Source organism: Mobula birostris, chromosome 15 (genome assembly GCF_030028105.1).
Source record: "Mobula birostris isolate sMobBir1 chromosome 15, sMobBir1.hap1, whole genome shotgun sequence".
Taxonomy (NCBI): domain Eukaryota; kingdom Metazoa; phylum Chordata; class Chondrichthyes; order Myliobatiformes; family Myliobatidae; genus Mobula; species Mobula birostris.
The window spans coordinates 84,486,653-84,503,975 of record NC_092384.1 but is presented as its reverse complement, the minus strand read 5'-3'; the positions used below and the strand labels follow the sequence as shown (position 1 = coordinate 84,503,975).

General features: G+C 43.0%; 1 protein-coding gene across 18 annotated transcripts in view; it reads left to right on the top strand.

Moving 5' to 3' along the window:
- Positions 1-17,323, top strand: part of cbfa2t3 (CBFA2/RUNX1 partner transcriptional co-repressor 3) — a 318,224-nt gene that overhangs the window by 130,183 nt on the left and 170,718 nt on the right. For 15 of the 18 annotated variants that reach the window (XR_011889291.1, XM_072280040.1, XM_072280038.1 and 12 more), the window contains 3 exons: positions 387-631; positions 6,620-6,709; positions 9,101-9,282. Coding sequence is in view for 17 of the 18 variants with exons in the window: in XM_072280040.1 (XP_072136141.1) it covers positions 387-631; positions 6,620-6,709; positions 9,101-9,282 (517 nt within the window). In the remaining variant the exon portion in view is untranslated. The remainder of the gene's footprint in view (positions 1-386; positions 632-6,619; positions 6,710-9,100; positions 9,283-17,323) is intronic. The other 3 variants (XM_072280047.1, XM_072280033.1, XM_072280049.1) reach the window with 1 other exon arrangement.

The window sequence follows — 17,323 nt, the reverse complement described above, 5'->3', positions numbered from 1 at the left end:
GGGATTGGTTATTTCTTCAAGGGGGAGAACAAAATACTGAGTCATCTGCACAGCAGTCACCCACCTGAATAAAGGGTGTTGATACTGCAGCCTCCTAATCTACAATACAGGCTGTTTTGTTAGAAGGTTAGGGGCCCATTCAGAATGCACACCAGGTGTTTGCTGTGTTCCCCTATCGAGGAGCTTGCTGCATTATGTTACTGCTACGGCAGTGACTGAGTGGACTAGCTCTCATCCTAATACCTTTGTACATGGTACTTTTTCACAGCAGTAAAGGCACTGAATGACCCCATTAGCCTAGCAATGACACATGGTCAGTCTCCAAGTGTAATGTGAATGGACGTGCACATTCCGTCTCACTGTGCATCTTTCTCCAATTCTCTCAGCAGGGAAGAATGGGACCAGTCACCTGCCAACTGCAGTCAGTGGAGCTCCGTCTATCTCCAAAGGGCTCAGCGATGGTCCTGCCACCTCGACTTCTGCCTCTCTTACCAATCAGCAGTTGCCTCGCACATGTGGAGCCAGACAACTCACCAAATTGAAACGCTTTCTGACTACCGTGCAGCAGTTCGCCAATGACATCTCCCCAGAAATTGGAGAGCGCGTCAGAAGCTTGGTGTTGGGACTCGTGGTAGGTGAAATTGGAAAGTGTGCCAGAGCTTGATGTTGGGACTCGTGGTGGGTGAAATTGGAGAGCGTGTTAGAAGCTTGGTGTTGGGCTTTGTAGTTCGTAATTTCCTGCTGTTGATCCTCTAGTTTAGTCCATCATCACCAAACGGGTTCACTAAGCAAAATCTACACACTGATAATAGAGTTGTAGAGCTAATCAGTGCAGAAGAAGGCTATTCAGCCCAATACCCAAGCTAACCAGGGTATTTTTTTTTTGAGTTAGTCTCATTTGCTGCGTTTGGCCCATATTCCTCTAAACGTTTCCCATCCATGAACCTATTCAAAATGTCTTTTAATTGCATTATCTTACCTTCCTGTACTTCTTCCTCTGGCAGCTCACTCCATATTCCCACCATCTGCTGAGAGAAATAGTTGCCCCTCAAACCTCCTTTAAATCTTTGCCCCCTCACTTTAAATCTAAGCCCTCTAGTTTTAGGCTCCCCTACCTGAGAAAAAGACTGTAACAATCCAACTTATCAATGCTACTTGTGAACTTATAAAGCTCTGGAAAATTACCCCTTATCCTCAATCGCCCCAGCTTATCCAGTCTCCCTCCTTTAAGCTCCGCAGTCTCAGCCACAGCCTGTCATACCCTCTCTAGCTTAGTCATATCCTTCCTCTAGAATGACAACCAGACCTGTACACAATATTCCAGTCTCGCCAACAGCTGTACCTTGGCACTCCAACCCTTGTACTCGTTGCTTTCATTGGATGGAGCAAGCATTCTACACACCTTCTTAAACACAAGAGATTCTGCAGATGATGGAAGTCTAGAGTTCACACAAAATGCTGGAGGAACTCAGCCGGTCACGCAGCATCCATGGGAATGAATAAGCAGTCAATATTTTGGGCCGAGACCCTTCTTCAGGGCTGGAAAGGAAGGGAAAGATGGCAGAATAAGAAGGTGGGAGGAGGAGAGGAGGACAGGCTGGAAGGTGATAGATGAACCAAGGTGGGTGGGAAAGGTAAAGGGTTGGAGAGAAAGAAATCTGATAGGAGAGGAGAAGTGGATCATGGGAGAAAGAGAAGGAGAGGGGCTTTAGGGAAAGAGGTGATAGGCAGGTGAAGAGAAGAGGTAAGAGGCTCAAGTAGGGAATAGAAAAAGAGGAAAGAAAAAAAATTACGGGCAGGAGAAATCAATGTTCATGCTATCAAGTTGGAGGCTACCCATATGGAATATGAGGTGTTGCTCCTCCACCCTGACAGTTCTCTGTCTCCATCTCTGGAGACAAGCTATCAATCAACATCTTTTATAAACCTACCAATTCCCACAGCTATCTTGACTATACCTCTTCCCACCATGTTTCCTGTAAAAATGCTATTTTCTCAGTTCCTTTGTCTTCGCCATATCTGTTCCCAGGATGTGGTTTTCCTTTCCAGGACATCAGAGATGTTTCCCCTTCTTCAAAGAATGGGGTTTCATCATTGATACTGTCCTCATCCGCATGTCCTCCACTTCCCCAATTTGCCGCCGCCTTAACAGGGATAAATTCCTCTTGTCCTTACCTACTGCGTAATGAGTCTCTACATCTAACATGTCATTCTCAACAACTTCCACCATCTCCAATGGGATCTTACCACCAAACACATCTTTACCTCCTCCCACCCCACTCCCCCGCTTTCCACAGGAATCACTCCCTCCATGATTCCCTTGTTCATTTGTCCTTCCCCACTAACCTCCCTCCTGGCACATATCCCTGCAAGTGACAGAAATGCTACACCTGCCCACTCACATAGAGTCGGAGGGTGTTGAATTGTTGTGGGTAGAGCTAAGGAACTGCAAGGGTAAAAAGACCAGATAAATGTGAGATGTTGCACCTCGGTAGGGCAAATGCAAGGAGACAGTACTGTACACCGTTAACAGCAAGGTCCTTAACAACAGTGTTGCTGAGCAAAGAGATCTTGGGATCCAAGTTCATAGCTGCTTGAAAGTGGGTACACATGTTGAGAAGGCTTAAGAAGTGGGTTAAGAAGGCTTATGAAATGCTTGTTTTTATGATTCAAGGCATTGAGTTCAAAAGCAGGAGGTTATGTTGCAATTTTATAAATCTCTGGTTAGGCCACATTTGAAATATTGCATACAGTTCTGGTCGCCTCACTATAGGAAGGATATGGTGCAGAAGAGGTTCACCAGGATGTTGCCTGGTTTAGAGGGCATGTAGTTTAGAGTTGTGGATGACTGGAATGTGCTGCCTGGTATGGTGGTGGAGGCAAATACATTAGAGGCTTTTAAGAGATATTTGGATAGGCACATGGATGTAGGAAAATGGAGGGATATGGACATGGTGTAGGTAGGAGGGATAGGTGTCTGGGTGTTTTTGATTTGCTTTTCAGCTGGTTTGGCACAACATTATGGGCTGAATGGCCTGTTCCTGTGCTGTACTCTTTGATGTATTTGTGTTCTATGACCCTGATGGGAGTTATATACAAACACCCAAAATTTGTATGGACGTGGTCAACAAATTACAATGGGAGATAGAAAATACATGCCAAAGGAGCAATGTTGCAATAGTTTTGGGGGACTTCAATATACAGGTAGATTGGGAAAATCAGGTTGGTGCTGGATTACAGGAGGGGCCTATGAGCGCCTATGAGACGGTTTTTAAGAGCAGCTCATGGTTGAGCCCACTAGGGGATCCGCTTTCCTGGATTGGGTGTTGTGTAATGATCTGGAATTGATTAGAGAGCTTAAGGTACAAGAACACACTTTTGGGCATGTGATCATAATGTGATAGAATTCACCCTGACATTTGAGCAGAAGAAGCTAAAGTCAGATGTATCAGCTTTACAGTGGAGCAAAGGGAATCACAGAGGCATGAGAGAAGAGTTGGTCAAAATTGATTGGATAAGAACACTGGCAGGGATGATGGTGGAGCAGCAATGGCTGGAATTTCTGGAAGCAATTCGGAAGACACAGGATATATACGAATAAGTTCTTCTTTGGCTTCCAGCTGGGTACAGTTATCGACTTTAACTGATGTTTCGATGACAAACTCTTGGCATCTTCATCAGGGAAGCCTGACAAGAGTTTATTTGTCCTATATGCCAGGAAAGCACCAGATCTTTTTTAACAGGATTATACATCCCAAAGTGGAAGAAGTATTCTAAAGGCAAGATGACACAATTGTGGCTAATAAGAGGAGGCAACTAAAAAAGATCATACAGAGGGAAAAGATGGAATATGAAAGTAAGCTAGCCAATAATATTAAAAAGGCTCTTCAGATATATGAACTGTTAAAGGGAGATGAGAATGGATATTGGACCACTGGAAAATGATGCAGGAGAGGTAGTAATGGAGGACAAGGAAATGGTGGATGAAATGAATAAGTATTTTGCATCAGTCTTCACTGTGGAAGACACTAGAAGTATGCTGGATGTTTGAGAGTGTCAGGGGGCAGAAGTGTGTGAAGTTGCCATCACTAGGGAAAAGATTCTTGGGAAATTGAAAGGTCTGGAGGTAGATAAGCCACCTGAACCAGATGGTGAACAACCCAGGGTTCTGAAAGAGATGGCTGAACCAATTTTAAGAGACCCCTGGATAGGTACCTGGAGCTTAGAAAAATAGAGGGCTATGGGTAACCTTAGGTAATTTCTAAAGTAAATACATGTTTGGCACAGCATTGTGGGCTGAAGGGCCTATATTGTACTGTAGGTTTTCTATGTTTTTATGTTAATTTGCAGGTTGAGTCTGTGGTGAGGAAGGCAAATGTGATGTTAGCATTTATTTCAAGAAGACTAGACTATAAAAGCAAAGATGTAATGTTGAGGCTTAATAAAACATTGGTGAGACCTTACATGGAGAATTGTGAGCAGCTTTGGGCGTCTTACCTAAGAAAGGATGTTCACAAAAATAATTCTGGAATTGATAACAACACACATCAAAGTTGCTGGTGAACGCAGCAGGCCAGGCAGCATCTCTAGGAAGAGGTACAGTCGATGTTTCGGGCCGAGACCCTTCATCGTCTGGAATTGATAGGGTTGTCACATGAGGAGCATTGGATGTCTCTGGGCCTGTGCTCTGTATTCAGAGGAATTCAGAAGAATGAGAGGTGACTTCATTCAAACATATTGAATGGTGAAGCACCTTGATAGGGTGGATGTGGATGTGGAGAGGATGTTTCCCATGGTGGGGGAGTCTAGGACCAGAAGACACTGAGGGGCATCCTTTTAGAATGGAGTTGAGGAGGAATTTCTTTCTTCAGAGATTGGTGAATCTGTGGAATTTGTCATCACAGGTGACTGTGGAGGCCAAGTCACTGGGTATATTTAAATCAAAGGTTGATGGATTCTTGATTAGTCGGGGCATGAAGGGATATGGGGAGAAGACAGATAAGTGTGTAGTTCATTTCAGTAGTTCAAATTTGAACACAGAATATAATATTAATGGTAAGACTCTTGGCAGTGTGGAGGATCAGAGGGATCTTGGGGTCCGAGTCCATGGGACACTCAAAGCTGCTACGCAGGGTGACAATGTTGTTCAGAAGGCGTATCGTGTGTGGCATTCATCAACTGTGGGATTGAGTTCAAGAGCCGTGAGGTAACGTTACACTTATATAAGACCTTAATTAGACCCCACTTGGAGTACTGTGTTCATTTCTGGTCACCTCACTACGGGAATGATGTGGATACTATAGAAAGAGTGCAGAGGAGATTTACAAGGATGTTGCCTGGATTGGGGGAGCATGCCTTATGAGAATAGGTTGAGTGAACTCGGCCTTTTCTCCTTGGAGTGATGGAGGATGAGAGGTGACCTGATAGAGGTGTATAAGATAATGAGAGGCAATGATCATGTGAATAGTCAGAGGCTTTTCCCCCAGGGTTGAAATGGCTAACATGAGGGGGCATAGTTTTAAGGTGCTTGGAAGTAGATACAAGGGGGATGTCAGAAGTAAGTCTTTCACACGGAGAGTGGTGGGTGTGTGGAGTGCACTGCCAGTGACGGTGGTAAATGTGGATGCAATAGGGTCTTTTAAGAGACTCTTAGACTCTCACATGGAGCTTAGAAAAATAGAGGGCTATGCGGTAAGGAAATTCTAGCCAGTTTCTAGAGTAGGTTACGTGGTTGGCACAAAGATGTGGGCCGAGGGTCCTGTAATGTGCTGTAGATTTCTATGTTCCGTGTTCTCAGGCAGGAAATTAGGGCTGAGCAGGAAAATAGTTCAGCCATGATAAAATGATGGAACAAACGCCATGGGCCAATTGGCCTAATTCTGCTCCTATATCTTGTGGTCTTGTGGTCCTGTCACACCTCCCACTTTCACATCCAAGTTGTTAGTGTATATTGAGGAGCTTGGGCTGAAAAAAATACAAAATCTTAAACACAAAAATGTCTGGGATGTTACCCAGGTGCAGGTAAATTGGCCTAGGTTTGTATGGATTAGCAGGTTAAATGCACTGTTGAGAAATTGGTGTGTGATTCAGGGGTTTCAGCCTCATAACATTTTACAGCATGTTGGGAAATAACTTTAAGCTTAAAGAGATAAGCTTTATTTATCACATGTATATGGAAACATACAATGAAACGCATCATTAGCCTTAATCATCAACAGGAAGTGCTGGGGCAGCCTGCAAGTATTGCCATGTTTTTGGCACCAATATTAGCATGCCCACAACTTATTAACCCTAACCTGTATGTGGGAGGAAACAGGGAGAATGTAGAAACAACTTACAGATAAACACAGCTCACTGATGCTGTAAAGCATTCTGCTAACCCCTACGCTTTACGTTGTGAGCAGGCATTGAGAGCCAAAGGGTCTGTTCCTTTGCTGTGTTGATTTCTGTTGATGTTCATGTATAACATCTTATCAGGTCAGGGTGATTTCTGATGGCGAGGCTGTGTTCCTGTGTTCCTTGGGGAAAGCGTCAGACTGAATTATTAATATTGTATATTAGATGTACATCAGGTCTTGGTGATTTGGGACTGAAAATCACTTATTTTTATATTTTGCAGAATTCTACCCAGACTATAGAGGAGTTTCACTCAAAGCTTCAGGAGGCAACCAACTTCCCATTGAGGCCTTTTGTCATTCCTTTCCTGAAGGTAGGGTGCATCAATAAGATAGCGGCCTCATTTTATGATTTCTCTGTGGTCCCAATTCTTGGTATAATCTGGTGGAGTAGTTTACAAGAGTTATCAATGTGAAGTATTGCACCTTGGTAGATCAAATCTGTTAACATCAGAATCAGCATCCGTTTTTATATTGTGTGTTTAATATTTGAGTAATATTGTTAATATCTTATTTGATGAAGCATTCTTTGTTGTTTACATCATACATTACAGGTTATATGTAAAAGTACTCTGTGTGAGTGACATCACGGTGCCACATCATATTTGGATGCTGTGCTAAAAGTAAATACAAAATGTATACATTCTCCTCGGCTCCTGTCTTTTTCTTTCAATTGCTTTTATGTTTTGGAGTAACAAAACATAACAGAGCCGATGAGGAAGTTCTACACGAACCTGAGGCAGCCTTCTACCTGTTGAAGCACAGCGAGACATTCGAGTCAAAAAAAAGCGCAGTGAGACTTCTGAGTTTAAAAAGTGCAACATATTTGTTTCTTCGCAAAGGGAAGAGTAAGGTGTTTGAGTAAAAAAAAAGGCAGAAAATGGACAAGTTCACGGGTTCATAAACTGATTACCGGTGATAATAATAATAAATAGAAAGAACAGAGATGGCTGGCTGCATCGGAAAGATAGGCATTGTTGATTGCACAAGAGATAAGAAATATGTATACTAAGCAAATTGAACTGTATTTTGAAACAAATGAAACAACCACTGAGAAGTGGGTGCCAGTTTTGCTGAGTGCATTGGATTTAAAGCCATACAGTTTCTTTAGAAGTTTAACTACTCCAAGCAAACTAGCTGAAATTAGTCCAATCACGAACAAAAATACTGGAGGAACTCAGCAAGCCAGGCACCATCTATGCAAAGGTGTACAGTCGACATTTTGGGCCGAGACCCTTCATTAGCCTTTGCATCAATATGTTGGACCCAGGATAGATCTTCAGAGATGTTGACACCTAGTAACTTCAAACAATTCACCCTTTCCACTGCTGATCTCTCAGTGAGGATCAGTGCGTGTTCTCTTGACTTCCCCTGCCTGAAATCCACAATCAATTCCTTGGACCTACTGATGATGAGTGCAAGGCTGTTGTTGCAAGACTACTCAACCAGCTGATCTACCTCCCTCCTGTACGCCTCCTCGACACCATCTGAAATTCTACCAATAATAGATGTGTCATCAGCAAATTTAGAGATGGTGTTTAAGTTGTGGGTGTAGAGAGAGTAGAGCAATGGGCTAAGTGCACATCCTTGAGGTGCACCACTATTGTTTGTCATTGAGGTGGAGATATTATTTCCAATCCACACTGACTGTGGTCTCCCAGTGAGGAAGTCAAGGATCCAGTTGCAGAGGGAGGTACAGGGGCCCAGATTTTGGAGCTTGTTGATTAGAGCCGAGGGTATGATTGTAATCAATGAATAGCAGCCTGGCGTAGGAATTCTGTTGTCCAGGTGATCCAAGGCTGGGTGGAGAGCCAGTGAGATTGCATTTGCTGTAGACCTATTGGGGCGATAGGCAAGTTGCAGTGGGTCCAGGTCCTTGCTGAGGCAGGAGTTAATTCTGGCCGTGACCACATCACAGTACATGTGAGTGAGTGCAAGTGGGCAGTAGAAGTTGAGACAGCTCACCTTGCTCTTCTTGAGATGGTATCATTTTGAAGCGGGGGGAACCTCCGACTGCAGCAGTGGGAGATTGTAGCTGTGCTTGAACACTCCAACCAGTTGGTTAACACAGGTTTTCAATGCTTACCATGTACCCCATCAATGCCTGATGCCTTGCCAGGGTTCACTTCACCCTCTTGAAAGAAGTTCTGACTTCAGTGTGCACTTAATGTGAAATATGTTCACATGTTTGTATGTCCTGGGCCTCCTGACACCAACTTGTTATCAACACCAATTTTAAAGACATAAAGATGAGCTTTATTTGTCACACGTACATTGAAACGTACTGTGCAATGTATCATTTGCGTCAGATCAAATCAACGAGGATTGTACTGGGGGCAGCCTGCAAGAGTCATCATGTTATGACTCACTAACCCTAACCTTTGATCCTTTGGAGGGAACTGGAGCATGTGGAGGTTTCCATGCAGTTACGGGGAAAAGTACAGTGGCAGGAATCTACCCCAGACTGACAACTGGTGCTGTAAAGCATGGTGCTAACTGTTACGCTACTGAGCTGTCCCATGTGGAATTACAGAAGAATTTTGCTTCTGTGCACTTGTACTTAACAACTTAATTTTCCCCTCAGTAGAACCCAGCTCAGTTTAGTTTCAGACCATATCTGCTTGGCCATCAAAAGAAGCGGGCTGAATTGCGGAATCTTTCGAAAAGCCTGACGTTTGATTTGTTTGAACTTGGTTTAATTGCAGGCTAATCTACCACTGTTACAACGAGAACTCTTCCACCGTGCTCGGCTTGCGAAGCAAACTGTAGCTCAGTACCTGGCCGAAAATGAACAACTGCTTCTGAACAGCAACAACAGCTTGCCAATCGACTCCTTGGAAATCCTGCTGGAAGTCGACGAAAATGGCAAACGAAGAACCCCCGACAGGTAGGTATGCTGTAACTAAACGAGATCTTGACTACTCTTTGGCCATTTAGAAACCCTGTTTATTCCTTCAATGTGTCCGATACCCTTACCCTGTCTATTATGTTACTCGGATTTATATTGTGATTGAAGATTCTCACATCCACTCAGTGGCCACTTTTTTTAGGTACACCTGTACAGCTGCTCATTAATGCAAATATCTAATCAGCCAATCATGTGGCAGCAACTCAGTGTTGGCTGATTAGATCATAAAACCATAAGACATAGGAGCAGAATTAGGCCATTCAGCCCATCAAGTCTGCTCCGCCATTCCATCATGGCTGATCCCAGATCCTACTCCTCCATACAGCTGCCTTCTTGCCATATCCTTTGATGCCCTGACTGATCAGGAAACAATTAACTTCTGCCTTAAATATACCCATGGACTTTGCCTCCACCACAGTCTGTGCCAGAGAATTCCACAGATTTACCACTCTTTGACTGAAACAATTCTCCCTTACTTCTGTTCTAAAGGGTCGCCCCTCAATTTTGAGGCTGTGCCCTCTAGTTCTGGATGCCCCCACCGTAGGAAATACCCTCTCCACATCCACCCCATCTAGATCTTTCAATATTCGGTAAGTTTCAATGAGATCCCCCCTGCATTCTTCTAAATTCCAGTGTGTACAGGCCCAAAGCTACCAAATGCTCAATTAGGTATTTTGTTATTTATAAAAATGATAAGTAAGTTTGCAGAGGATGCGAATATTGGTGGAGTTGTAGATTGTGGAGAGGGTTGTCAAAGGGCAAAGTGAGATATACACTCAATGGCTGCTGTACAGCTGCTCATTAATGCAAATACCTCATCAGCCAACGATGTAGCAGCACAAAGGCATGCAGACGTGGTCAAGAGGTTCAGTTATTGTTCAGACTAAACATCAGAATGGGGATGAAATGCGACCTAAGTGATTTTGAACATGTAATGATTGTTGGTGCCATTTGGGGTGGTTTGAGGATCTCAGAAACTGCTGATCTCCTGGGTAACTCAAATAACCAGGTGTTACGACAGTGCTATGTAGAAGAGCATCTCTGAATGCACAACACGTGTAGTGGATGAGCTACAGTAGCAGAAATCCATGAGCATGTGCTCTGTGGCCACTTTAATAGGTACAGGAGGGACCTAACACAGTGGCTACTGTGTGTATATATCCTTACACTTCCTCCCTCACCACCATTCAGGGCCCCAGACAGTCCTTCCAGGTGAGGCAACACTTCACCTGTGAGTCGGCTGAGGTGATACACTGCGTCTGGTGCTCTCGATGTGGCCTTCTATATATTGGCGAGACCCGATGCAGGCTGGGAGACCGTTTCGCTGAACACCTACGCTCTGTCCGCCAGAGAAAGCAAGATCTCCCAGTGGCCACACATTTTAATTCCACATCCCATTCCCATTCTGACATGTCTATCCACAGCCTCCTCTACTGTAAAGATGAAATCACACTCAGGTTGGAGGAACAACCCCTTATAGTCCGTCTGGGTAGCCTCCAACCTGATGGCATGAGCATTGACTTCTTTAACTTCCGTTAATGCCCCACCTCCCCTTTGTACCTTATCTCTTATTTATTTATTATTTTTCCTCTCTCCTTTTTCTCCCTCTGTCCCTCTCACTATATCCCTTGCCCATCCTCTGGGCTTCCCCCCTCCCCCTTTCTTTCTCCCCGGATCTCCTGTCCCATGATCCTCTTATATCCCCTTTGCCAATCACCTGTCCAGCTCTTGTCTCCATCCCTCCCCCTCCTGTCTTCTATCATTTCAGATCTCCCCCTCCCCTCCCACTTTCAAATCTCTTACCAGCTCTTCTTTCAGTTAGTCCTGACGAAGGGTCTCGGCCTGAAACGTTGACTGTACCTCTTCCTGGAGATGCTGCCTGGCCTGCAGCATTCACCAGCATTATTTTTATTTTTTTTATGTGTGTTGCCACTTCACATTTATCTGGGTTGAACTCCATCTGCCGCTTCTCAGCCCAGTTCTGCATCCTATCGCCATCCCACTGTAACCCCTGACAACCTTCCAGACTATCCACAACACCCCCAATTTTATGTCATCAGTAAACTTGCGAACCCACCCTTCTACTTCATCCAGGTCATTTATAAAAATCACGAAGAGGAGGGGTCCCAGGACAGATCTCTGAGCAACACCACTGGTCACTGACCTCCATGCAGAATATTAACCATCTACAACCACACTTTGCCTTCTGTGGGCAAGCCAATTCTGGATCCACAAAGCAATGTCTTCTTGGATCCCATGCCTCCTTACTTTCTGAATGAGCTTTGCACGGGGAACCTTATCAAATGCCTTACTGAAATCCATATACACTACATCCACTGCTCTACCTTCATTGATTTGTTTTGTTATATCCTCAAAGAATTCAATGAGGTTCGTAAGGCACAACCTGCCCTTGACAAAGCCATGCTGACTATCCCTAATCAGATTATGTCTCTTCAAATGCTCATAAATTCTGCCTCTCAGGATCTTCTCCAACAAATTACCCACCACTAAAGTAAGACTCACTGGTCTATAATTTCCTAGGTCATCCCTACTCCCTTTCTTGATCAAGGGTACAACATTTGCAACCCTCTAATCCTCCGGTACTTCTCCTGTCCCTATTGATGCAAAGATCATCGCCAGAAGCTTAGCTATGGTAAAGGAGATAGAGTTGTGGTCACTACCTCCAAAATACTCTCCTACCGAGAGATCTGACGCCTGAGCAGGTTCATTTCCCAATACCACATCAAGTACAGTCTCCCCTCTAGGTGGTTTATCTACATATTGTATCAGGAAACCTTCCTGAACACACCTAACAGACTCCACCCTATCTAGACCCCTTGCTCTAAGGAGATGCCAGTCAATATTACGAAAGTTAAAATCACGTATCACAACAACCCTATTATTATTGCACCATTCCAGAATCTGCCTCCCTACCTGCTCCTTAATGTCCCTGTTACTATTGGGAGGTCGATTAAAAAAAAACACCTAGTAGAGTTATTGTCTCCTTGCTGTTTCTGTCTTCCACCCACATTGACTCAGTAGATAATCCTTCCATGACTTCCTCCTTCTCTGCAGCCGTGATACCATCCCTGATTAGCAGTGCCACACCCCGACCTCTTTTGCCTCCCTCCCTGTCCTTTTTGAAACATCTAAAGGCTGGCACACTCAGCAGCTAATCCTGCCCCTAAGACATCCAAGTCTCTGTAATAGCCACAACATCATAGTTCTAAGTTCATCTGCCTTGTTTATGTACTCCTTACACTAAGATAGACACATCTCAAATCATCTGGCTGAGTGGATCTTTGCTCTATCATCTGCCTATCCTTCCTCACAAACTCCCTACAAGCTGTCTCTACTTGTGTACCAACCGCCTCTTCACTTCATTTCCCACCCCCCCTGCAAATCTAGTTTAAACTCTCCCCAATAGCATTAGCAAACCTCCCCGCCAGGATATTGACTCCCCTTTGGATTCAAGTGCAACCCATCCTTTTTGTACAGGTCACATCTGCCCCAGAAGAGGTCCTAATGATCCAGAAATCTGAATCCCTGCCCCCTGCTGTAATCCCTCAGCCAGGCATTTATCCTCCACCTCATTCTATTCCTATACTCACTGTCACGTGGCACAGACAGTAATCCCGAGATTACTACCCTTGAGGTCCTGCTTCTCAGCTTCCTTCCTAACTCCCTGTAGTTTGTTTTCAGGACCTCCTCCCTTTTACTCCCTATGTCCAATATGTATCACAACCTCCAGTTGCTCACCCTCCCATTTCAGGATGTTGTGGACACGTTCAGAAACATCACAAACCCTGGCACCTGGAAGGCAAACTACCACACATATTTCTTTTTCATGTTCACAGAATCACCTATCTACCCCCCTCCCCCTGTAATCATAGAATTCCCTATCACTTCCTTTCCCTACCCTTCTGAGCCACAGGGACAGACTCAGTGCCAGAGGCACAGCCACAGTTGCTTCCCCCAACAGTAGTCAAAATGGAGTACTTATTGTTAAGGAAGGCAGCCACAGAGGTGCTCTCCACTACCTGGCGCTCTCCCTTCCCTCTCCTGACAGTCACCCATTTATCTGTCTCTTATGGCTCTGGTGTGACTCCTTCCCTGTAGCTCCTGTCAATCACTGCTTCACTTTCCCAACTAGCTGAAGGTCATCGAGCTGCAACTCCAGTTCCCTAACACAGTCTCTAAGGAGCTGCAGCTCGACGCACCTGGTGCAGATGTGGCCATCAGGGAGGCTGGAAGTCTCCCGGACTTCCCACATTAGATTAGAGTAGATTAGATTAAATTCAACTTTATTGTCATTGTGCCGAGTACAGATACAAAGCCAATGAAATGCAATTAGCATCTGACCAAAAGTGCAAAAGAATAGTATTATTTACAAAATAACTATGAATAAAATGTAAATAGACATATTTATTTAATGCCCTTGAGAAATTTAATTTTAATCCGATATTTCTATCTTGGATTAAACTGATATATCTCACCCCTTTGGCTTCGGTATATGCTAATAATCAAAGATCCCCTCTTTTTCATCTATTCTGTGGTACTAGGCAGGGTTGTCCTCTTAGTCCACTACTATTTGATATTGCTTTGGAACCGCTAGCTATTGCTATTCGTGACTCCCCTGATATATTTGGCATCACCTGTGGAAATGAGACTCATAAATTATCACTATATGCAGATGATTTACTATTATATATTTCTAACCCAGGAAAATCTATTCCGGTAGTATTAACTTTGCTTGCTCAGTTTAGTAGTTTTTCTGGTTATAAACTGAATCTAAGTAAGAGCGAACTTTTTCCATTAAATATGCAGGTTCCCATTTATAGATGTTCTCTATTCAGAGTGATTACTGACTATTTTACTTATTTGGGAGTTAAAATTACTAAGAGACATAAGGATCTATTCAAATTCAACCTTTTACCGTTAATTAATCAGGTTAAACAACTGATTACTAAGTGGTCCCCATTATCTCTATCACTGATTGGCCGAATTAATGCTATTAAAATGATTATTTTACCTAAATTTTTATATTTATTTCAAAGGATACCAATTTTTATTCCTAAATCCTTTTTTGATACTATTGATTCTAAAATTTCCTCTTATATGTGGCAGAACAAAAATCCCAGATTAAGTAAAAAATATTTACAGAAGTCCAAGAAAGATGGTGGTTTAGCACTGCCTAATCTAAGATTCTATTCTTGGGCAATTAATATTTGATATTTAATATTTTGGACACAAGATTGGAATATAACCCCAAGCCCATATTGGGTAAACCTTGAAGGCCACTCTGTACAAGGGTTTTCTTTAGCTTCCATTTTAGGAACTTCACTTCCTTTTGTACTATCTAAATTGAATAAACAAATGGTTAATCCAATAGTTAAATATGCATTACGAATATGGTTTCAATTTCATAAATTTTTTGATTTGAACAAATTTATATTATCATGCCCTATTATATCTAATTTTTTTTTCAACCCTCGGTTATGGACCAAGCCTTTTTGATATGGAAGACGAAAGGTATAACATGTTTTCGTGACTTATTTCTGGATAACTGTTTCATGTCTTTTGAACAGATATCTAAGAAATTTGATTTGCCTAGATCCCATTTTTTAGATATTTACAAATAAGAAATTTTTTAAATACTATTTTGCCTACCTTTCCGATCTCATAGCCTACTGATATCATCGATAAAATTTTAGGTTTAAATCCTTTTCAGAAGGGATTAATAGCTTCTATCTATGATATAATTATGAAATTACAGCCAGGTATATCTGATAAAATTAAAAATGAATGGGGGAGGGAACTTCAACTTTGCCTACCTATAGAGAAATGGGATAAAATTTTTCAATTAGTCAGTACTTCCTCTATATGTGCTAAACATACTTTAATACAATTTAAAGTAATGCATAGAGCCCATATGTCCTAAGATAAATTAGCCCATTTTTATTCCCATATAAACCCTATTTGTGACAGATGTCACTCTGAGGTGGCTTCTTTAACTCATATGTTTTGGTCCTGTCTTCTTTTGGAAAAATATTGGAAAGATATTTTTGATATTATCTCAATAGTTCTGTGTTTTGATTTACAACCCTATCCTATTACGGCAAGTTTTGGATTGCCAGTGGTAGAACATAGATCTTTATCTTCTTCAGCCTGTTGGATGATCGCATTTGTTACTTTAATGGCCAGAAAATCCATTTTATTGAACTGGAAGGAGGCCAATCCTCCTACTACATTCCAATGGTTTTCCCAAACTGTATCATGTTTAAATTTAGAAAAAATTAGAAGTAATATTTTTGATCCTTCGGTTAAATTTGAAGAGACTTGGAAACCATTTATTCAACATTTTCATATGATGTAATTTGACCTTTCTGAATCCTTCTTATTAACTTAAAATATATGAATAGAGGAGCGGAGTTGATGACATTACTGAACGTGTTCGATTTAAGATATTGGTCTAGCCTTGTTTTGCTCTGTTTGCTTTTTTTGGGTTTAGTATTTAGTTCTTTTTTTTGGGGGGTTCTTTGTACTTTTTTCTTTATGATTAGTTACATCATGACTTTGGAAGTTTATTATACCTATGTTATCTGAAATCTTTTCTGTATATGTTTATTAACAATAAGATTATTCCAGTCTCTTTGTATCCACATTGTTATTTTGTTTATAACTTTGGAAAAATTAATAAAAAGATTTAAAAAGAAAAGAAAAAAAGTAAGTGCTACAGCACACAAATATAAAAGTACTGAGACAGTACAATATGGGTGCAATACTGCTTAGCGCTGTGATGTGAGGTTCAGCAGGGTCACAGCCTCAGGGAAGAAGCTCTTCCTGAACCTGCTGGTGCAGGAGCGGAGGCTCCTGTAGCACCTACCAGATGAGAGGAGAGTAAAAAGTCCATGGTTAGGGTGAGATGCATCCTCGATAATGCTTTTCGCCCTGCCCAGGCAGCGTTTATGGTAGATGTTCTCGATGGTGGGCAATTCGGTGCCAATAATCCGCTGGGCAGTTAGTGAATATGCTCTCAATGGTCCCGTCCTCGCCAAAACCCTACTACTCTGACTCACACTACTCCACTAGGCAGTGTCTTCCGGTTATCCCAGAACCTTCTCAGCAGCCATCATAAACACAAGAGATTCTGCGGGTGCTAGAAATCCAGAGCAACACACATAACATGCTGGAGGGACCCAGCAGGTCAGGCAGTGTCTGTGGACAGTCAACGGTTCAACTGGAAACAAAGGGGGAAGATGCCAGAATAAGGTGGGGGGAGAGGAAGCCGTATGAGCTAGAAGCTGATAGGTGAAACCAGGTGGATGGGGCAAAGGGGTGAAATAAGAGGCTGATCAGTGGAAAAGGTAAAGGGCTGACCAGGGAATCTAATAGGCACCAGGGGGTGATGATAAGCAGGTGAAGAGAAGAGGTAAGAGCAAGTAAATGAAGAACAGGGAGGGGGAGAAAATGACCAGAAGGTGGAGAAATCTAAGGCTATTCTATATAATAGCGGCGGGAGGAGAGAGAGCAGCACACCGCGTGTGCGCAGCCCTCCGGTGAAAAATGATATCGTATCTGTTAAATAGGGGCCGTGGACAATTCTGATTTGATGGAGATGGACATGAAAGCGCAGAGGAACATCTGGAGAAATTTCTGAAACACCAGTTCGCTACTGTCGTTACTGCGCGGTCGGGAATCTTTTGGAGGGTAGGTGTCAAAATCCCCGGCTTTGCCTGCTGTTGCCCACCGAGATTGAGGTCGAGTCGTTCGGACAGAGATGGCGCTCAGTACTCAGTGTCGGAGAGCTGATCAGAGCTCGAAGTTTTCGGATGACTCAGAGTCGGACTGTGGTCGGCGTGGCAGGGAGAGTTCTTCCTTCTCCCGTCTGCGTGAGATGTGGGACATTTGAGAGACTTTGAACTTTTACTGTGCTCATGGACTTCTTCATCAAGTTATGGTATTGTTGCACTGTTGTAACTATATGTTATAATTATGTGGTTTTGTCAGTTTTTTCAGT